The sequence below is a fragment of the Rhamphochromis longiceps genome, linkage group LG14, assembly GCF_057381845.1.
Source record: "Rhamphochromis longiceps isolate RC_006_pf linkage group LG14, R_longiceps_female_GT1.1, whole genome shotgun sequence".
NCBI classification, from domain to species: Eukaryota; Metazoa; Chordata; class Actinopteri; order Cichliformes; family Cichlidae; genus Rhamphochromis; species Rhamphochromis longiceps.
In genome coordinates, this window is record NC_140570.1 from 32,648,693 (window position 1) to 32,672,043 (window position 23,351).

Here is a 23,351-nt window from a genome sequence, read left to right on the forward strand (position 1 = left end):
CGAGCTGATGGGTTGTTTCCCCTGAAGATGAAAGAACCTTCTCTCTGGGTGTCCTTCAGAGGTGAAGGAGAGTGTTACCACAGCTGTGCTGCTCTTGTTTAAATTCAATACAGGACCTCAAGAGAAAAACACAGCCCAGATGACTTTTGACCCAGCAGGCTTTGGCAATGGTCAACAGCAGCAGATCCCTAGCTCACGTTGTTATGTTATTTACTCATTTTACTATTTAATCAATACGTGCTTGCTGTGAGTTTGTGTGTGTGTGTCTGCTGAGAAATGAAAAATGCTAAGGTTTATAACTTTTAACAGACAAAGAAAAGAATTAAAGCCCAAATGATGATGATAGATTAAAAGGCTGGTCTGTGGATCTAAGATTTAATTGTGAAACCTTGCATTTACACAGGTTCAGAATGCTAATGCCGCCTTGGCACCAGGTTTTTCTGGGCTCACACTGTGATTGTCCTAAAGTCTCTGTTCTTCAGGAGGCACCGAGATTTTTTTTATCCACTTTGTTACTGGAGACCTGTCGGCCAATGAAAGGATCTCTCCACAGGTCAGTGTGGACCACAGGGCAGAAGTTGGCCCAAGATTTGCACAGCTCATTTGTATTTGGGGACATTTTGCCTTGGTGTCTTAGCAACACAGCCAAAAGATGATCATTTTAAACCTGCATCCTGTGTCGACCGCAAGATAACAGGTCCCCTGTGTGCCCCACAGGATCAAATGAGGGGGTGGAGGTCCCTGGATGATTCAACATTGGCTCTCTGTAATTACTTGGCCTGTGGAGCCATCTAGCTCATGTGCCAATCAAGAACAAAGTCAAATCTGCAAAGGTACTCTGTTGTCACTCAATACGAGAGAAACAAAGTCTCTTGAATTTGACTAGTAGTCTTTATTTCACTATCTTGGTAGTTTATCAGTGATAATGTGAATGTTATAAACTGAAAGGCAGTTGTGATGTTAAGCAGTGGCACCTCCTGTTTCGCTGTGGCATATTGTGCTGAGGATATTGGAGTCTGAGGGACATGTAGAGCTTTGTTAATTAAGACCTTCTTTTGAAATAGGAAGGCTTTATTCCCACGGCATTAGGTGAATTGCATGGGGCAGCACACTATTAATCCACCTTGTGAATTGCAAGCATTTCCTTGAACTCTTCTGTTCTCTTCTTTTGCACTTCCTGTTTGCTCCCCTGTACACAATTATAAGCTGTGAGACAGAAGGAATGTAAGGCTATTTTCAGCATGAAACATCAGATGTTGCGGTTTTGTTGCAGACTAGGAGAAGGACAGTGTGTTTCCCCTGGCTGTCTGTCTAGCCTTAGCTGACTCCACACAGTGAGTGGGTGTCTGTATGCAATTAGCATCATAAAGGAGAAGAGAGGCCTCACCTCTAGGCTTCCCAGGATGACGACACCTTCTAGTGGAATCTTTTTTTTTTCCATATTGCTGGTTCTGTTTATCATTCTCCAGGTGTTCCTATAGACAGTCTCAGTACTCAGTTACAGTCTGAGTCATCTGGCTGATTCATTTTGTGGCACCGAAGTATGGAGGAGGCACATTTGTGTGGGCATACACAGATAGTAAATTAAACCGTTTGTTTGAGCGTTTTAAAGTTCTGCCATGCTCTTAGTGTCTTTGCTGTTAAATGATTTATTGAGGTAACTAAAGTGGAGGGACTCTGCCATTCTGTCTGTGCTTGAAGCTTTATACCCAGTCCTGGCCCCATTAGACCAGGAGAGGAAATGGCAGAAGTGTCACAGCGAGGCAGGCAGAGGGCAAGCGGAGTACATCTGGAATTCTACTCACATGATAGGAAATTATGGATGGATATGATATCCTTACGTAATCGCAGAGCCATGGAAAACCCTGATCATTTTAAAGTGGCTTTATCCGCATATTAAACCAATAGGTTTTCCTCATAAATCATAATTATGGGGATTTAATCAGTATAATGTAAAATTAGGCTATTGATGTATTGTACAGCCAATCCGGCCCCAGTGTCCTTCTGGATTTGATTTATAAAAACATTTGCTTATTTGATTCTTTCACTTTAAAAGATTTACATTGAACTCTAAGGTAAATTGAGTTGACTTTTTGCTTTTTTTAAACGTGTGTTTGTGTCAAAATATATTTTATTTAAAGATTTTATTTTTAAAAAATCGTGTTCTTTATGCATTTATTTACTTGAAACTACACTCTCACCATATCAGACGACTTTGAGTGTATTTGTTTTGTTTCAGACATAGAGTTGAAACAGATTGACATATATTACTGTTAGGATGATGTTAGCGCAGAGTCTTGTGAGCCGAGGGGCTCAGCATGATTCACTGCTGCTGATTGCTGACAGTTTATGTCATGGTTTTCCCAGAGTTCAGCTGCCTACGTTTTTTCCATTTCATTGACCCGCTGTAACAACATCTGGAGTCTGTAAAAAACGTTCTTCCCTTTTGTTTGTTTAAGTTAAACTTTTCCCACATCACTTTTAACACTTCTTGGATGAAGTTTCGAAAAAAAAAAACTGTAAAAGCTGACCTCGTGTAATCTGGACAGAAAACTGAGTGAGAGTCGAGAAACATCTTTTAGGAAATGGTAGGAAATTCTTAATTTTTAATTATTGAAATACAAGAGAGTCCAAGGATTCAGAGGCAATCTCCTCTGTTGGTTATAGCTTAGATGTTTGCCAAAAAAATCTGCTGAGTGGGGTATAAAAGAGTTGTCGTGGGCAGAGCTGGATAGGAGGGTCGGGCAGTAGGAGCTGAAGGGGAAGAAGACGGGGGTGAATGTTCACAAGTCTGCCACAGAAAGGGGTGGGTTGAAGGAGAGATTTAGTGTTGGGACAGGCACATGGTAGTTGGGGGTAGACGGAAAGAGAAAGGGAAAGGAGCTGTGGATCTGAGTTCCAACTGGAAGCTGTGTTCAGACAGGGAGAGAGGGCAGGAATGTGGCTCAGTGTGGGAATGAAGATGCTCTGACATGCTGAGAGACACTCTTAAGATTTGATGGATATACCGGTATGAACCACTCTGGCTGTATGATGAAAACATCCCGTGAGTACATGATAATTTGTTACTGGCAGGAAACTACAGTGGTAGTTTGAAGTGTTTTGGAGAGTAGGCATATTAAGACGGATGCTTCACTGACGATAATTACTTATTAGACTAATGAATGAATGAATTTGTTCTTTTTATTTTAGATTGTTTTACAAAAGAGTATGAAAGGAAGAAGATTATAAAGGCTCAGGACAAAACAAAATAAAAACCCCAAAAGTTTTTGCTCATGTTGTTGCCAATCAATATTTATCAAAAGTTTGGGATGAGACTGTGGGACTACCCACCTAATTCTGTATCTAAACTAGGTTTTCTTTGGGCATTTTGTCACGTCATATCCATGCAATGAATTACATAACAGCTGGGTTTTTTAAAAATATATTTTTGGTAATGTTGCACAAAGAGAATGGTAAAGGAAGGACGCCCTCAGTTGAATCAGAATCAGAATCAGAATACTTTATTGATCCCTGGGGGAAATTATTTTTTGTTACAGTGCTCCATTTTAAACCAACATTAAGACAAGACAGACAATACGCTAACTAAGAATAGTACAATATATACATATATATACATACATACATACATAAGTCACTTATAAATAAATATTTGGAAAAGAAACATGTGTAGTTGTAGCAGCAAACAGTGTGTTAAGTGGATGCGTTGTACAGGGAGATGGCCACAGGCAGGAATGATTTCCTGTGTCGTTCAGTGGTGCTTTTCGGTAATCTCAGTCTCTCACTGAACGAGCTCCTGTGACTGACCAACATGTCATGGAGTGGGTGGGAGGTGTTATCCAACATTGCCACAGATGCTTGAGTTGTGCACAGCTTTTAACATTCAGAGCCATTGTGTCACAGCCAAACTGGGTTTCATCTCTTTGTGAAACTGTAATTTTATACTGTACACAGTTTTAAAGATGTGGGTTGTGGAGGGAAAACACAAGTTCTCATTTTTGGCATCATGCCCATCCAGCCTTTTATCCACAAGAGATTTCCTTAGAGAGAGGATGAGAGGACAGAATGTCTCAGTATCGTGTTACAGAATGCCAAACAGAGAGGAATTCCCAGCTCATGTTACTTGCTCCCAGTGGTCCAACCTGTGGCTGTGGGACACAAGAGGATCTGGCAGCGCTCTCACTATGAGCTACAGTTGAATAATACAGGCCTGATATTATCCCCCTAAGAGGGAAGGCTAGCTGTTTAGAAAACCTTTAGCTCCTGCTGATACAGGTGGGAACAGAGCAGAGTGGCTCCTGGACGCCTACACATGTTGACTTAACTGCTGGTTAAGGGGGTAAACAGCAGACCTTTTCTATCATCCAAGGACAGAGGGAACTGTTAATATTTATTCAGTTGCATGACCAAAGTCACTTTTTATAGATTTCTGGATGGAAAACAAGTAAAGCAGCACAGGTGAGTTCAGGATTATATCTGGAAAAACGTCCGATAGCTGTATATTCATTTAAACAATACAACTGCTGTAATTATGAAGTATAGTGTGATGAATGATGGTGTTTTATGTTTCAGTCGTATTTTGTCAGGCTCAGATAGGGCTTAGAAATAAGACTTCAGATGTAATGGGAGAATTGTTTGTCAGCCGCTGGCGCAGTTTATGCACGATTATTCTGGAATTAATATTTACTGTCTGTATTCTTCTTCAAATTGTGGAAAGGTTTTTGAACAATAACAACAAAAAACCCACCCTGAAACTGGTAAGAGCTGTTTAATAAATAGATTTAGGTAGATATAAAATCTGTGCTTCATATGTTTTATGTAAAATAATTTACCACAGAGTCAGTTAGGTTTCTAATGCTTAAAATGTACCTGTGGAGTGACTCACCATGATGTAAGGCATTGTTTGGTTATGTGTTTTTTTTGAAACTTTAAGAATTTTTGTTATAAATTAGTCTTTGGATCAGTTTGTTAATTATCGTGAGACAAACAGTAAAACAAAAAGCATTTTTCAGAACAACCAGAAGTTTAAAAACCTTAAGAAAAATGTTTTTATAGGAAACTGCAATAAACAGCAAATAATCTTCTTCAATGAGGACAAGTAGGCCTTTTTTCAACATAAAAAAGCTATAATAATCCTGCATTATTTCTCCTAACACATTCTTATAAATTCTGATGTTTATTGACTACAGTTTTACATTTCCTCTCCTAATGTAACGCAACCTATTTACTGTAGCACTGGTGTGTCAGACAGCATGTCTTGTGTAGGCGGTAAATGTCACCCAGCTCTATTAGCATTAATGGAAAGGCGCCAATGGTCTGTTTCCTCTCCTTGTCATCAGCAGAGACGTCAGGTCACCGGGACCAGTTTATGATCATGACTGGAGGGATCAATTATCACAAACTCTACTTGTTTGCTTTGCTCGGACTCTATTAAAGAGACATAGAGTGCTGATAAGGATCCTTTTACCCTATTTACATTTTGTCACTGTTTGTTTTATACATAATAGTATCTCTGGATTTACCCAGATCTGCTGTCTGTCCAATCTTAAGTCTGTTGTGCGTGTTGGAAAAAGGCTTGGTTTTGGTTTCACTTGAAAGCCCAGTTTCTTTGTCAAAATGAAAACTAACTCATGTAATGTGACTATATTTCACTTTTTATCTCAAACAACAAAATTTCTTGTATTTCAGAAATTGAGGCGAAAGAGGCGTGTGATTGGCTGCGGGCAGCAGGATTTCCCCAGTATGCTCAGCTCTTTGAAGGTAAAAAAACAAAAAAACTCCTCCACACATTCACACATAACCAAAGGGTCGAAATGTTGACATTGAAGGGAAAAGGGTTAACAAAGTAGAACAGCAATAAAAGGCTTCTGTAAGGAACTAAAAATGGCTTTTTTAAATTTTAGATCTGTTCCTAAATAGAACAGTGTTTTTGATTGAACATGGACTTGCAAGCTGATGAGTGAATAATGGTACACAGTGTTATCTGGTCTGCCCCCAACACTGTACACAAAACCATGTATTCATGAGCTGCATAGTGCGCCTCATTTACACCACTATTCTCAGGAAGCCTTGGAGCTTGAACCGCAGTCAGATCCCTAGACACAGCAACACAAGTGGAAAATTCAGCTGCTTTTAAAGTCTAATCTTTTCCAAGCTACGATTACTACATAAACATGTCTTCTGTGCTTAAAGACTAAAGTCATGGGACGAACTGGGTTTTATCAGAGCTTAAGGTAGCTATACTCCCTCAGATCTCTGCGCTGTGGCCAGACTTCTGATGTGCTGTGGTGCAATATATTTGTTTTCTGACAGTTTGTAGATAGTATGTGGACTTTGGCAATGAATGCAGACATTGCTGTTTGAGTGAATAATAAGTTAACATAATTTTAGTATGATATTGGGATTGTGTATTAGAAATTATCCCAGTGCTTGAAGCTTTTGCCATTTTTTTAAGTCCAGAATACAGTTTAACAGAATATTCGCCCAACTTTAAAATCAGACTGAGCAACCTCTGCTTTTTATAAGAATTCGACAACTTGACATGAATGCAGTGGAATGTTAGATTCATCCTCTTAAGTTATGTAAGAGGAAGCCCATACCCAGGGCAAGACGTAATGCTCACAAGTCTGAACGCTGTTATTTGAACAAATTCTGTCTCTGCTCATTAGCATCACATACAAAACAAGTTTAGTGGTCTCCCAGCTTTCAATGTAGTTCTGGAAAGAATGTGTTTTCCCCATCTCTCTATCCATTCATCATATCCAAGAACACTGCTAAAATGTCAGGGAGGAATTTGAACACTGCTTCTTTCTCCAACTTTTATTCTTTTTATTCCAGATTCGCAGTTTCCCATTGACATTACTCCTGTGAAAAGAGATCATGATTTTTTGGACAAAGATCTTGTGGAACCTCTGTGCAGGTAATGTCATGTCAGATATTTATAGCTAATCTTTGAAATAAAGTTGCAAACACTGAAGTGGAGCTATGTTAAAGGCCCTGTGAAGTTTGGCATGGAAGCACAACTTCCATGGAATGATGTGAAAAAAGTTTAAAAAGCTAAAAGCTGCAGACACAAATCCTGTATTTATACAACTGTTATTACATAAACTCGTTGGTTATCCCCTTTGGGATCGTGTCAGGAAGGGCATTCAGCTTAAAACTCTGCCAAATCAAACATGAAGCTACCCACTGTGGGGACCCCTATGTGGCAGCGATCAGCTGAAAGTAGCTTACTATGAAGTTTTTTCCCCACTTGGAGTTATGTTTATTATTTCATTTACTAAATCACTGCTTACAGACCTTCATCAGGTTGCACAGATATGGTGGTCCCCAAATGGACAAAATGAAAATTTTGGTTTAAAGTTGGTGTAAGCAACATGCTCTTTTCTACTGGATAAAATACTTCTATATTAACCTGATGTCCTTCTTGTTGTTTGTAAGTAATCTGAGAGATAAGAGAGTTTCCAGGCTTTAGAACACTTAGCTTGGGATTGGAGACTTTGGCTAGCATAAATTAGAACAACATCAGGTGGAAGGATATGGTTGTCTAATAGTGTGATTGACTCTTTTGAAGTCAGATCGGATCGTTGACCTATTTTTAGCACTGCAAGAGGATACGGCTGTTTTTAAATTTTTTTTGGCCTTTTCCACATTTTATGCCTCTTGCAGCTTTATTAAATCCTTCACTTGCAAGAGCACTGATGAGACTCTTCTGCTGTTCATCTAACCCAACTATGCATAAATACTGTATATGATTTCCTAGTTTGCCAGAGAGTGACTAAAAACGTACACTAAGCCAACAACTGGTGGTTATAATAACGTTCTTGTAGGGTGAGACAACGCATATACTTTTTCGAGCCAAGATGCAAACAGCACTCAGGCTACCAATGTAACTATAGCAACCATCCCAAGAGGACAGCAGAAGGAACGTGAGGGGTGCCTTGCACAGCTCAATATGCTGTGACTCTAAACAACCCTAAAGAAACTCATCTGAATTCCAAACTAGCCACGGGATAAATACAACACAATTGGAAACAGTTCCACCTCTAACGTGATTGTTGTCCACGACGTTCCTCCATCTCTATGGTAACATTAGGATGGCTTTATTATCAGTTTTGCCACCACAGGCATGTGTGCAAAAATAAACAGCGGCCTTCATCTTGTGATTGAACTGAAGCAGATAGTTATTTTATGTGTGTGAGTTGCTCTCTGATCCTTCACTAAGCAGCCTCCTTTTTATAGTAACCACATTCAAAGCTCTTCTGGCCTGCGGAATAAAGGGCCCCCAGCTTAGAGATCCCCCTCTTCAGTGCTCCACTATCTACAGTAACAATCATGGGAACGTCTTGTTTAACTAACCCCTTCTGTAACACTGGAGAATGGTTAGAGGCCTTTTACTGACACAGAACAATACTGTCAGTCGGTTTAAAAAAAGCCTGTTAGCAGTATGTGGAGCTGTTAAAGCTTGTAATTATCTTACCGCACATTTGTTTCTTTGTCTAAAGCCAACACTCAGTTTAGCGGGAGTGTGTTTTCTTATGTCGTCATTTTTTCCATCTGCAGCGGTTGGTTCATTTTCAGCTCTTAGTGCCGTTGTACAGTGTACTGTAAATTCCAGTTGGCACACCCACAGACTCCTATAAACTGTAATCACTAAGGATACGCTCAAAGCCTTAGTTCGTGATGTTTATTAGAGATACTGAAAGCATTCACTGTTTCTTTTTATAAAACTACGCTAAGGAAATGTACATCAGTATTTATAAATAGATTATGATAAATGCAAAACCTACAGCTATATTGTCTATGCTTCATGTTAAGGACAGTCTTTCTAAATCACCATGCCAAGTTGAAGATCACATTTAAGACCTATATGTTAGCACGTACAGGGGAAAATTTTGAATGAATTTGATTAGGCAAAGTTGAACTAAAGTTCACGTTTGTCAGACTGCTACAGGCAGCCCTTCAAGCCACTATCACTTAGAGAACAGAGCAACTGACAATTACCGGTGTTCATTAGGTTTAGGATACTATTATATGGATAAATTCAGTTTCCCACTGGGTCTGGCTGTGCATCCAAACAGACACTGATCAGATTAACACTTAAACAACAAACAGAAGTGGATCTTTTTCTAGTCTGCTCATCTGGTGTTGATTACTACTGCTGCTTTCTTTTGTTTGCTTGGAACAGCTTTTCATCCTAAGGCTGTTTTTCTTTCAGGCGACTCCACACTTTAAATAAGTGTGCCTCTATGAAACTTGACGTGAATCTTCCAAAGAAGAAAGTAAGTGTTAAAGTCTTTTTACTTTTACAGTTGTGACAAGTATAATATAACATTAAATGCATTTTGGATTTGGGGAAAAAACAGCATCCTCCTTGAAGAGATATATTTTTAAAACACTTTATGACTCAATTGTAGGGGTGCAACGATACACAAAATTCACGGTTCGGTTCGGTTCGATACTTTGGTGTCACGGTTCGATATTTTTTCGATACAAAAAAAATGTTCATGCCTTTTTAATTTGTCATTTATTAAAATTATAAATATATATTTTAACTCAAAAGTACAGTTTTTAAATTTAACCCTAACCCTTGTGCGTGTTTTTTATTTTGACAGCGAATGCGCACCTGCGGACCACTTATGTGCAGCCCTGGTTATTTAGCTCGTCATATTGCAGCCACAGAAATTCTTTTGTCCATGAAACCATAAAGCTGCACTTTCTTTTTGCCTTATAGTCTGATTTGTCATAACTTCTCAGTTTTGTGGTAAGCTTTTCTTTGGCTGTCACTTCTTCACCCTGACCTGTCTTATTTGGCTCAGCAGAACTAAAATATATATCTGTCTGTGAAGGTCATCGTAGTCAAATATAAATCCTGCTGCTTTTACACACGCACTCACATAAGCTCAGCGATTCTCTGCGCGATCAACCTCTCACATGTTTAAGCTTGCTGCGGGAGATTTCACTTGTCATGTTTGCATAGTAAGCTAACAATTAATAAGACGATGTCAGAGGAATTGGTGCACAAATTATCATCACTCACAGATCAGTGCTGTCATTGCAAAGTGAAAGCAAAAAAACAAGCGCAAATTCAAATGCGATTTCAATATGTCACATATTGACAGTGGCTCACCGATGCCAATGACATAATTACCCAGCTACATTTCTGAAAGAATGCAAAAGCATTGACATATATTTTTCCTTCCTGCAATAGCCCGACGGGCAGGGCAGAGATAGATTTTGGTAGCCCGACTGAAAAGATCGCTAGCCCCGGGACGTCGGGCTAGCGATATTGCGAGCCCTGTATCTGATTGAGGAATCACTCATCTTTGGAAAAAGAGAGTTTATTACAGAGAAATGGCTCTTTCCAAAATAAAAGCTATACTATCCGCTTCTTCTGGGCTATATTCTCAGCAGCATATTAAACATATAAGGAGAATCATGTGCTAACAGCTGTCTAAATGACTCGGCTAAAGTTAGTAGCATGCTTGCTTGTTTTTTTTCTGCTTCCACTTGTCTTTGCACTAGGATGATGTCGGCGTAAATGTGCAGTCATATTCGTTGTGTTCCCACTAGTGCTTTCAGGTTAATCTCGTTGAAATGACCTTAACGCCACAACACGGCAAATCTCCGTTAACGAGCTACCGCCGATCGCCCCGTGCATGGGGCTAGACGGCCAACACCTTAACGAGCTAACTGCGCTAACACACTAGCTCCCACCCATGTAATTGAGCATTGCATGGCACATCCAACATACTGTTTTACTTTAGTGCATGACTCGCTTACCTTCAGGGTCATACGTCACATGAAAACCAAAATAATTCCAAACGCCAGATCTGAATGAGGGTGCGGGAGGTCCATGTTGTAAGGAGAGCTTAACTTCTGTCTCGCTAGCTTGCCCTGCGCTCTTCCTTCTGATGATGCTGTCTGTGTTGAGCGCTCAGTGAATCTGCGTTCGACTACTCCGCCTAGGCTGCACTGTCGAGCCTAGGCGGAGTAGTCGAACGCAGATTCACTGAGCGCTCAACACAGACAGCATTGTCAGAAGGAAAGTTGATAAAATAAATTAAACATTTTGTATTGTTCGATACATATGCGTACCGAATCGAAAGCACTGTATCGAACGGTTCAATATCGATACGAATATCGTTGCACCCCTACTCAATTGGTAATATATTTATTTTTGCCACAACAATAGCCTTTTGTGTGCGACTCTCCACATAGTCTGGACTGCTTTGAGCTGTTATTCTTGGTTTGTAGCTCTTAATAGAAAAAAAATCTTTGAGTCTAATACCACAGTAGTTATCAGTAATTTTTAAGATGTTGAAGAGAAATGTTAATACATGCTTCAGCACAAATAGAACCTAACTTTATCTTTATATACAACTATTATTACATTCACAGTTATTACTTCTTATTTGTTCGCGCACTGGAATGTAGCCTTGTCTTGGCTGGTTGCATAATGGTATTAGTCCTTTGCAAACACATTTTCCTTTTATTGCCTGTAGCTATCCTTTGTGCTATAGATTTTGTGTGTTAGTACACACGTTTTAGCTTCCAGTGAAAAAATTTCACACACACACTACAAAGAGGTAAAATATGCAAATTATCCTTTGTGGAGTGTTTCTGCATCCATGGTCTTTTTGATTGTTATTCTTATTTCAGTGGATAGTTATTTATTACTGCAGTAACTTTCATGAGACCTAAATAGCAGCAGTTGCAGTTATATCTGCCAGAATAATTAGTGTAAAATAATCTTTCTTTTCCCAGAGTGAAGACTCTGATGAAGACGATCTGTTTGCTATTAGTGACAAATGGACCTTTGAGTGGAGCAGCCGGCGTTGGTCCAGGTTACAGGACATTGACAGTCTGCTGGGAAATCACAGAGAGGGTGAGCTCTCCAGAGATGGTGTGCCTCTGAGAACTACCACCAGCAGCGAGAGTGTTCTGACAGACCTCAGTGAGCCAGAGGTCTCTTCTTTGCACAGCGAGAGCAGCGGAGGCAGCGGTCATCGGGGCCTCAGCACAGAGGACTCTGACTGTTCTAACCGCACCTGCTCAGACACTGCAGCAATGCCAGACTCAACTTCTCTCACAATGCCTCACATCCCCAAAGAATTTGCTCACTTCAATTCACCATCTGACAAGCACAGCAAAACAACCCACTCTCGTGCCAAGGAGTTACTAAAGCGTATGGATACACTGAGCTCCCGAGGTACTCTGGGAAAAGGCCATAAGACGCTGGTAATCAGCTCTCCTGTGCTGCAGCAGAAGGCCCAGGCCCTGAAGAAATTGAGGTGTGAAGACATAATAAATGGAGATGGTGGAGCTCTGGAACCACCATGCAATAAAATTCTGCCATCCCACTCCAGTAGTGAGGGTAGCAGCCATTCTGGTGGCAGCACTGTCAGCACACCCAGCCTAAAAGAGCGTAAGCCTCACCGTGTTGACCATAAACGCAGCGGCATGTATTTGGAGGACATGGACATCTTCTCAGGATCCCAAATGAATAAAGTTGCAGAACAAAATCGTAGAAATGAATTTTGCTCTTATGAAAACCTCGTGGTCCACATTCCCAAAGACCACAAGCCAGGAACCTTCCCCAAAGCATTGTCCATAGAGAGCCTGTCCCCAACTGGTGGCGCCTCAATTAACTGGCACACTGGCAGCATGCACCTGGACTCCCCTTTAATTTCATGCAGAAAGGAAACACGGCCTGCCACCCAGTCCTCTTCCAGAGGTAGCCGCATCAGTGTGTACGATAATGTTCCTGGCTCGCATCTGTATGCCAGCACTGGAGACCTGATAGACCTGGAGAAAGAGGATCTGTTTCCACACCTGGATGATATCTTACTGCATGTCAATGGTCTACAACAGATAGTGGACCACTGGTCAAAAAATGTGTTACCTGGAGGCGAGGGGATAGTACAGATCGATGACGGGAAGGATGATACAGCAGGGCTTCAGTCCTCTAGTCAGATTACATTGGACTTTGAGGGAAATTCTGTCACGGAAAGCCAGATCGTGCCTAGTGATGGAGACAGAGACAAAGTATCACTTACAGAGACAGAATCTACAAGGCTCAGGGAAAGGAGGGACTCCGGTGTAGGTGCATCACTCACAAGACCTAATAGGTAAGACTGAACTGATAGAACTAAGCAGTAAGAGTATGTTAAGATGAATAAAAGTTTACTCTATTTTCTTTGCTTTTTTAATCTCTTTTGGCATTAGGTTAAGATGGCCCAGCTTTCAGATATCTAATCGTCTAAGTCACTCAAGAGCATCCCTGCAGATCACAAACCAATCAGCAGGCCAGCTGAGTTTGTTACAAAAGTTTTCACTGTTGCGTTTGACTGCAATCATGGAGAAGTATTCCCTGACCAATAAACATGGCTGGACTTGGTAAGTCTAACGTATTCTCCCAACTACTTATGTTTGATTCCTATTTTCAATTTGGATTTTATTACAGTTCTTTGAACTGATAATCACTCTCAGTCATCAGTATTATTTATGTATGTATTTGTCCAAATCCTGATATACTGTATTGGCGTCCTTCATTGCCATCATCTTTCTTTAGTCTAAAGAGAATTTTTTAAAACATGTGCTAATGTCTCTCCTAGGTCTGTGCCAAAATTTATGAAGAGAATGAAGGTACCAGATTATAAGGATAAGAATGTGTTTGGAGTTCCTCTCATTGTGCATGTGCAGCGTTCAGGACAGCCCTTGCCCCTCGGCCTGCAGCAGGCCCTGCGGTACTTGAGGAGTCAGTGCCTTGACCAGGTCAGTGACAGTATACGATACTCTCACACTGCACATGCCTTTCATTTTCATATATGAAGTTTATGTGATATAACTGTTTTGCTTCCAGGTGGGTCTTTTTCGTAAATCAGGCGTGAAGTCTCGAATCCAAGCTCTGAGGCAGATGAATGAAAGTTCTCCAGAAAATGTAAATTATGAGGATCAGTCTGCCTATGATGTGGCTGATATGGTGAAGCAATTCTTCAGGGATTTACCTGAGCCCCTACTCACCAGCAAGCTGGGAGAGACCTTCCTCCATATTTACCAGTGTAAGTAAAGACTGCATTTTTATCTGTTATCACTACCTCTGCAAAGCACAAATGTTGTGTTCTAATCCTTTTATTCACCTGTGCAGATGTACCAAAGGACCAAAGATTGCAAGCTGTCCAGGCCGCCATCATGTTGATGTCTGATGAAAATCGAGAGGTACTGCAGACGCTGCTCTGTTTCCTTAGTGATGTCACTTCCTCTGTGGCGGAGAACCAGATGACACCTATGAATATTGCTGTGTGCCTGGCTCCGTCCCTCTTCCATCTCAACAAAATGAAGAAGGACAATCTATCACCAAGGTATTGTTTTCTTTTTTTCTTGTGTTACACTTAACTTGGTGTCTGTGGTTTTGGGTAACATTACCTGCCATTCTGTGTTTACAAAAATAATGATGAAGACATGCATACATTAACTCCTGCATGATTATCTTCCCCACAGCTCCATAAAGATCGCTATAAAGTGGGTTACAGATTTTACTCATCCCTCAGGGGTGCAGTAGATAACTCTCTTTCTGGGCCAGTTTTACCCCAGTTAAAGCTTAATGTTTTATGAGATCATGCTGTGTACAAACAAAGCAAAGCTCTCTAATTTAGCAAGTTGAAATTGTTGCTAAAGAGATCAAAGCGGTTTCCTGCAGAGCGGAAGAAGGGTTTATATACTGTTTCTTGTGGGGATGTTGACCTGAAGTCCCTGCTGGCCTAATAGGTTTTCTCTCCTCATATAATCTCCAGGGCCATGCATAAGAAGTATGCTACTGGCAGACCAGACCAGAAGGATCTGAATGAGAATTTAGCAGCGGCACAGGGCCTCGCTCACATGATCATAGAGTGCAACCGCCTCTTTGAGGTACGAGAACCTGTGTTTATTATGCAGTAAGAATTTAAAGCCTGGATGCAGTATCTAGTCTTGTTTTTATTTGCTGTGAGCCTTACCTTATGCTTTTATGCACCCATTAGATCCCTCATGAGATGGTTACTCAGTCGCGTAATTCCTACGTGGAGGCTGATTTGCATGCACCAACAATTGACGAGCTGTGCAAGCAGTCGGAAGATGAGGATGGAACATACCAAACACTTTTGGAGGGGAGACTTCAGAACCTGCTCAAAGAGGCCCGGGAAAAATCCAAATACTGGGTGTCGTGCAGCAGCTCTGATAACACAGAGCTCTATTATAAGAAGGTTAGTTTTCTAACCTAAACTTAAACCACTATCTTTATTTCAAAGATAGTGGTACATGAAAACAATCCTTTTTGTGTCTTATGTGTGTGATCCAGGTGGGAGATGGCAACCCTTTGAGACGTTGGAAAGTGTCTGTCGAGGTGGAAGCGCCGCCATCTGTGGTGTTGAACCGGGTGCTGCGAGAGCGCCACCTGTGGGATATGGACCTCCTTCAGTGGAAAGTGTGCGAGACACTGGACAGGCAAACAGAAGTGTTTCAGTATGTCCTGAGTCGCATGCCCCCTCATCCCAGCAGGGACTTTGTAGTTCTTAGGTGAGTGCTTAAGAAAACTCAGTGATCTCTTATTTTGGGAATAGCTCAAATTGTATTTCTTAAGATACCATAATCAGTCTCTTTCTGTGCATTCAAGGTCATGGAGGACAGACTTGCCCAAAGGTGCTTGCTCCCTGGTTTCTGTGTCTATAGAGCACGAAGACTGTCCTCCTTTAGGAGGGATAAGGGCTATAGTCCTGGAGTCTAACTACCTATTAGAGCCCTGTGGCTCAGGAAAGTCCAGACTAACTCACATCTGCAGAGTGGACATGAAGTAAGTCCTACAATGAGCTTTTACACAAGATTCTTTTAGAAAGTGCTATATAGAAAAGTTGTTCTCTTATGGTTTGAGCTGCATTTCTAAATATTTTGTGATGTATGCTATAGTATATTGAATATAGTGATTTGATTTCAGGGGACGGACTCCAGACTGGTACAACAAAGCCTTCGGCCACCTTTGTGCTGCAGAAGCTGCCCGAATCCGCAACTCCTTTCAGCCACTAATCACAGACGGCCCAGAGACCAAAATCTGAAATTCTTTGCTGCTTGTGTCTGCTCAGCCTTGAGATCAACATTGAGCCTTTGAGTCATTGCTAACAGCCACAAAAAGTAGAGACGGGGCTCCAGAACGAAAGCACAGTTTATTGTTTGTTTGTCTGAATGCAAAATGCTCTGATAATAACTTATGGCTCCTCTGAAATTGCACAATTTTAAAAGAGGACATCTTATAGGTGCTGAGCATAATTCTTCATTGGGAAATTAATTATCCTGCCAATATCATTGACATTTATGACTATTTTATTTACCTTCATGTTTCTAAAACTGTATGTTATAATAATTATCTTTAATAATATTATTGTATTATTGTTTCTACAATGTCTAGGACATTCGAGCTCTGAAATGCTTCTGGGAAGCATATATTTGTTTGTTTCAGATTTAAAGCTATAATTATTATGATGTACACTCAAGTGTATATATGTGTGTCTGTGTGTGTGTGTCTGTGTGTGTGTGTGAATATACTGTAAATTAAATAGAATGTATATTTTGTATATATGTATATATGTGTATATATATATATATATATATATATATATATATATATATATATATATATATATATATATATATATATATATATATATGAAGGGGTAATGAGTACATATGTTAATTTTCCATATATTAATTAATTTTTCTGTGTGAACCGTTCTGTCAAACACATGGTACAAAATTGTAAGCTGGTTTTACTTTGCTCCTTTATTGCCATTTTGAAATGGATGTAACTGTAATAAACGTTGACCTTTAGTGGTTGTGAAGAAGGTGACTTAAGGTTTGACTTGATCATACCTGCTTTAGGGTACTGGATTGTGCAGTCAGGTCCAAAAATTTCTTTTTTAAAAAAATAAAATAAAACCATGAAAATGATGAAATGCTTTGTGTGCTGATTCCTAATTGTATTATCCGATTCTAAAAATAAGTAAAAATTTAAACAGTATTTTTGGGAGTATGTGAACTCGATTAATCCTCAAAAGAAGCTAAGAACTTGTTACAGACGTTTAAGAGGTGTCAGAAATTCTCATTTAAAAATACTTAAATATTTTTAAATACAAAAGTTCATACACCGAGCAAGAAAATACACTTCACTCTGATTTGGAATGAGAGGGACCTCTGCTGGCTTTTTACAAAACTCATGTGACTCGAAATAGTGCACAGAGGATGGCTTATCTGAAATTGATTGCTTTTCTAATGCCACCTCAATAGTGGTTGAAAAAGCTAATAAAGACTGTTTTATTATTCTCTGGCTTTTTTCTTCCAAACTACATGGTAACTATATGGTAACTTGCAAATGTACTGTTTATAAGATTGGGGAAACCTGCAGTCAGCTGAGACTGAAGAAGTAACTTGGATGAGTGACGAAACGTTTCTCCCACTGAAACCGCTATGTCCAGATGAACAGAATCAACTTTTGGAGATTTACTTACCTGAATGATTGAGAATACATCAAGACATATATGGTAACTTGGGTTAAACTAGGAAAACGGTCAGTTTCTGCCACTAGATGGCTCCTCTATTTGCAGATTGATGATCTTTATCAATGATTTTTACAGTGGCAGCTTTTATTTTTCCTCTTAATGATCTTGCCATCGGTACATTTATTTATTTTAGCACGTTGAGAACATATCACCATACATATATAATACATTTTTGATGGCAGTCTAGGTTTTTGTATGCCATTTATGTACATGCCGTTGGTGTGTGTAGACCAAGCCTCCTTCACTGATCGCAGTTCAACACTAGCAGTGTTTGTGTCTCAGTTACATTGATTCAGTGACCCGTTGATATGCAGAGACAAAACATTAGAAAAAATAAAATAGAATATATGTATGCCTTATACAATGCATTCTACAAACTAAGCCACTATGCGAAGATATAGCAAGAGAAAAATAGAACGCGAGAAACGTGAGTAAAAACAATGTCATTCAACAAACTTCTACATTTCATTCGCAGGTGAACTGGCAAATATTACAATGTGGATCATTTTGCGGTGGTTTATCACAAAATACATCAAAATTACACAATGGTAGTCATGATAGGCACAGCAGTAAAAACTGACACGACTCTTTTGAAGCCATGCTGACACAGATCTGTTTAATGAGCTCTTGAAAGGCACGCTCAGCTTCCGACTGTCAGAAAGGAAGATTGACAGAATTGTCCCAAGCTGTCAGTGCCAGCCTGTTTTATATAAATGCTGGAAACTGATTTTTTGATTATTATCTTTTTTAAAAACAAACAAACAAAACAGATGTTTGTGCACAGAAACGTTCTCTAAAATGTATCTATATGTATGGGATTACATCTATCCATCTATTCATTTTTCTTTCTTTTATAAAAAAAACAAATAAGTGGAAAATGCCCTAACAGTGTATCTTTTAGTCATTGCTCTGTGAGAAATAAGGGCATGTAAAAGATATTGGAGAAGTCAGCCTGTTGAGTATTGCAGCATCGACAGCGATCAACTCGAAGGAAAATGACGACGGAGGCAAAAATGTCCTTAATATTTTGGGAACTTTATTCCTCATTAACACGCGGCAAAACTTTTCTCATGGGTGCCGTATCTATTTCTCTTCTTCTTCTGTTTTAGGAACGTACAATGAAACAGTGCCTCCTTGTGGTGAGCACTAAAACACTGTCTCTGTTAAACCACAGTAACCATAATGCAGTTAAACAATGTACAACATGAGTACACACAACGAATATCTTAACACCCCCTCTTGTACTCAGGTTGCTGGAATCTAAAGAAAAGTTTTACAATGAACGATAAACAGTCGTACAATCTCTACCACACTTCCTTTTCCCTTTTTTTTTTTTTTTCCTTTTTAAGTACCAAACATAATGTCAGCAAACTTAGCAAGTTTTAGCTTGGAAACAGGTTTGGTCATAACATCTGCCACCATTTCTTCAGTGGCGCAATATAACAGACACATTTTTCCTTCATTTACAATGGACCTTACAAAATGATATTTAATGTCCACGTGTTTGCACCTCTGTCGGCTCACAGGGTTTTTAGCCAGGGCAATTGTTCCCTGGTTGTCCTCGTACACTATTGTTTGAGTGTAGCTGTAGTCATCTATACCTTTCAAAAGCTGTTCTAAATATATACACTCTTGCATTGTGGAAGCCAGAGCCATATACTCTGCTTCACAGGTAGAGAGCGCCACAGTGGGCTGTTTCTTGGTCTTCCATGAAACTAAAGAACTGTTGTTACATAGACGTACACAGTAACCAGTAGTGCTGCGTCTGTCGGCAGTGTCACCTGCCCAGTCAGCATCACTGTAGGCCACTAGACCCAAATTTTCATCTGTGTTTCTTCTAAAACACAACTTCTTATCTTTGGACCCTTTGAGATATCTCAACACATGTTTCACTGTTCCCCACTGTTCTTCTGTAGGCTCATGGAAATGTTGCGATAACTTGCTTACCACAAAACTCAGGTCAGGACGGGTACCTGATGCAAGGTATATAAGACTGCCTACAGCCTCTCTATACATCCTCACATCTCTTATCTTAGTAGCACCTTCTGTGTAACACAACTTCTGATCACAGGGAGTTCCTCTGGGTTTACAGTTCTGCATGTTAAACCTCATCAGTATCTTGTTGACATAGGTTTCTTGTGACATTGTTACACATCCATCAGACTGAGTGAAATCAATACCCAGAAAATGCTTAAGTCTGCCCAAGTCTTTCATCTTAAATTTGACTGAAAGCATTTCTTTCGCATCCTTCATTACCTTTTCATTGCCAGCAGCAATTATCAGGTCGTCCACCCAGATGATCATAATCACCTTACCATCTTTTGTCTCTTTGGTATAAACACAGTGGTCTGCTGGGTTTTGCCTGAAACTGTTCGCTGTTAGGTATTCATGCAAGATCCTATTCCAGTTACGACCAGATTGTTTTAACCCATACAAGGATTTTGTAATCTACAGACTAGCCCTTCTCCCTCTTCATAACCTTCTGGCTGATCAATGTAGATTTCATAATCAATGGGAGCGTGTAAATATGCTGTCTTCACATCCATTTGATGGAGTAACAGGCTCTCCTGCGCTGCTTTCTGTAACAAAACTCTTATGCTGGGTAAGTTGGCTGTTGGTGAGAATGTCTCTCCATAATCTATCCCCAACTGTTGGCTGTAACCTTTGGCTACGAACCTTGCCTTGTATCTGTCGTTTCCCTCAATGTCACTCTTAACGGAATAAACCCACTTCCCCCCCTACAGTTTTCTTTCCCTTTGGCAAAGTGGTTAGGGTAAAAGTGTCATTTTCCCGTAACGAGTGAATTTCTTCATCCATGGCTTTGATCCAGTTCTTTGAGTTAGCTGATTCTATGGCTTCCTTAAATGTGTTTGGGACACCACACACTGCCCTGTAGCAGTAGTCTATGGTAGTGTGGATCTCATCGCCGCCACTGTTGGCAGCTACAAAGTCATTTAAATGTCCCGGTTTTCTTCTCTCCCTAAGAGGATACCTTTTGTTGACAAATCCATCACTTGTCACATTTGTCTCTTTTCGTTCACGCTCATCAGGTATACCACTTTGTGGACTTGTGTCTGTCACAATAGGTTCTGGAACCTCATTGTCCTTGTCACCTTTCTCTGAAGGTCTGTTAGCCATAGGCTGTCTTACTCTGCTACAGTCATCATTTAGTTCTCCCTCATCTGTCTGTGTTTGTCTTTCTACATTTACTTTGCTCACAAACTTAACAAGTCTATGTTTCTGAACTTTCTCAGTTTCAGGGTGGTAAACTAAGTAGGCGGGACTGTTCTTATCATAACCTACAAAGAAACCTTGGTCACATTTTGAATCAAGTTTCCCCTTGTCCTGTTTGTATGCATAGCACACAGACCCAAATTTCTGCATTTTTGACAAGTCTGGCTTTTTACCTGTCAGCATTTGGTAGGGTGTTTTCCCTGTTCGCTTATTAAAGCATCTGTTCCGTGTTACAGCAGCAGTTTGAATGGCATAGTTCCATAGGCATTTCGGTAGCTGACTCTCAATTAGCATGCACTTGCCCATCTCGAAAAGAGTACGCCACCCCCTCTCGGCTGTACCGTTCTGATGGGGTGAGTACGGGGCTGATGTCTCATGCTTAATGCCATTTTTCCTTAACAGGGTTTGGAAATCTCTGCATGTGAACTCTGTCCCATTGTCTGATCTAATGCATTTTACGTTGCCATATGGTGCAACATCCGCTAGAAATTTCTCTGCTGCCTGCACTGTATCAGTTTTCGTCTTCAGGAAATATACAAACACTGAGTTTGAATAATCATCAGTGAATGACTGCACATATTTGTACCCATCAATAGATTCAGTGGCTATCGGACCTGCTAAATCTGTGTGTACCATTTGTAAAGGAGCCTTTGCTCTTGTATCCGGATCTCTGTTTCGGGTTTGTGCAAACTTTCCCTGGATACACACTTCACATTTCTTTTCAGGTCTGTCGGTTCTCCCCTTAATCTGCATACCGTTAACCACACCTTGCAATCTTGCTACATCTTCATAGTTGCAATGGCCTAATATCTCGTGCCATGCTTGTATGTCATGACAGGTGTTACACTTATCATTACCCTCAACTTCAGTCTGCAAATAGTACAACTTGCCATACACATGAATGTTAAAGTTAGTACCGGCTTTGTGGGTCAACGTGTCCTGCCCTTGTTTAAAGGTGACTGTTGCTCCTAATGCAGTGGCTGACTTTACAGAGAATATGTTCTGGGGGTATGATGGAATAAACAGCGCATCTTTCAGCGTTGCTTTGCGTCGCTGGCCTGTATTGTCAATCAGGAACACCTCTGCGTCCCCCCTCTGTTGGGCGACGCCTCTGCACTGGGTACCGTCTGCCAGTTCTACGCTGTGTGACTCCGGTCTGAACGCGTCGTCGAAGCTCTTGAACTTGGCGATGCTGTTAATGATGTGTGAGGTAGCCCCAGTGTCCACCAACAGGCCTTTCTCCTCAATGCTGTACGCTGACTGCTGGACTTTGATGTCTACGCCCTTAATCCTGAAGGCATAATCTGGCGTTTCTGCTTTGGATCCGTTGCCGCTCTCATCTGCGACCTTCCGCGCGCCATCTTGTTTGTCTTTATGTCTACATGTGGTATCACTGTGTGTGCTGCTTTTGCAATGACTGCACCACGTCCTCCGTCTGCACACTTTTGCTCGGTGGCCTTTTAGTCCACACTTGAAACACACAATGTCCACATCGCTCTTGTATCTGCATTGTGCGCTGGATCTTGTGTGCTCACGCCCGGTTCTTCCTCCTGTTTTCATTACGTTGTCGCTACACTTGGATGCGCTTGACTTTTCAGTGTCTTCGAAACTCCGTAGCTTTGTTTTGAACTCAGCAAATGTCATATCGTCTTTATCGTGAGTAACGTGTATTGCAAATGGCTTAAAACTTTCAGGTAGACCTTTTAAAACCATAGCAATCAATAATCCATCACCTAAAGTCTCACCCGCATTGCGCAGTGCTGTAATGGCGGCCTCTGCTCTGATGTAGTGATGGGTCGTTCGCGAACGAAATGGCTCTTAGAGCCGGCTCTTTGACGTGAACGACGCGAGCCGGCTCCTTATCGCGAGCCGTCACGTGGGTTTTTTTTTTTTTTTTTCTTTCTCTCAGCCTCTCTCTCGCACTTTTTTTCCGCTTCACTCTGCACGCGAGCCTTGTGCTTTACGCTGGGCAGAGGGGGGAGGGGCGGTAGTTACACTCAGTAGCACAGGAACAGAGCCAGAGAGAGAGAAAGAGAGGCAGGGACAACAACATTAGAAAGGTATAGTAATCATACACAACTATTTTCAGTTGCAGATGATAAAGGATTGAGAAAGTTTATTCATGCAGGTCCATATGACAGAGAATATGCATGTTCTTTTAGTTTTCATATTATAATTTATATTTAATTGTGTTGTGGTTTGCAGTGTTTTGTGTTCTTTTCACTTTAAATTTGTGAAAGGAAAAAGCTGAAAATTTAAATAGTTAAAACTTGAAATGTGAATAGTTGATTTTTGTATTATATGATTTATTTATTACATTTTATGTGGAGTGAATAAATAAAAGTATATTTACGGTGGCCCCTAGAGACAAAGCACATACAAACTTCAAAACACGTACAAACTCCGAAGCACATAAAATGTCATGGTCCTGGGTCGTTGACCCAGCGTTTTGTGTTTTGTGATTATTTCCCTCTGTTCTAGTTATTCTGTGTCCTCCCCCCTTGTGTCCGGTTCGGGTTCTAGATTTCCTGT

At 40.5% G+C, this 23,351-nt stretch overlaps 1 protein-coding gene across 5 annotated transcripts in view; it reads left to right on the forward strand.

Moving 5' to 3' along the window:
* Positions 1 to 16,976, forward strand: part of stard13b (StAR related lipid transfer domain containing 13b) — a 62,131-nt gene extending 45,155 nt beyond the window's left edge. For all 5 annotated transcript variants that reach the window (XM_085429363.1, XM_085429365.1, XM_085429366.1 and 2 more), the window contains 13 exons: positions 5,689 to 5,760; positions 6,838 to 6,919; positions 9,218 to 9,281; positions 11,767 to 13,130; positions 13,228 to 13,398; positions 13,617 to 13,776; positions 13,865 to 14,063; positions 14,150 to 14,363; positions 14,796 to 14,910; positions 15,021 to 15,242; positions 15,338 to 15,555; positions 15,653 to 15,829; positions 15,971 to 16,976. In XM_085429363.1, the coding sequence (XP_085285489.1) occupies positions 5,689 to 5,760; positions 6,838 to 6,919; positions 9,218 to 9,281; positions 11,767 to 13,130; positions 13,228 to 13,398; positions 13,617 to 13,776; positions 13,865 to 14,063; positions 14,150 to 14,363; positions 14,796 to 14,910; positions 15,021 to 15,242; positions 15,338 to 15,555; positions 15,653 to 15,829; positions 15,971 to 16,088 (3,176 nt within the window). In that variant the 3' untranslated portion in view covers positions 16,089 to 16,976. The remainder of the gene's footprint in view (positions 1 to 5,688; positions 5,761 to 6,837; positions 6,920 to 9,217; positions 9,282 to 11,766; positions 13,131 to 13,227; positions 13,399 to 13,616; positions 13,777 to 13,864; positions 14,064 to 14,149; positions 14,364 to 14,795; positions 14,911 to 15,020; positions 15,243 to 15,337; positions 15,556 to 15,652; positions 15,830 to 15,970) is intronic.
* The last annotated feature ends 6,375 nt before the right edge of the window (positions 16,977 to 23,351 follow it).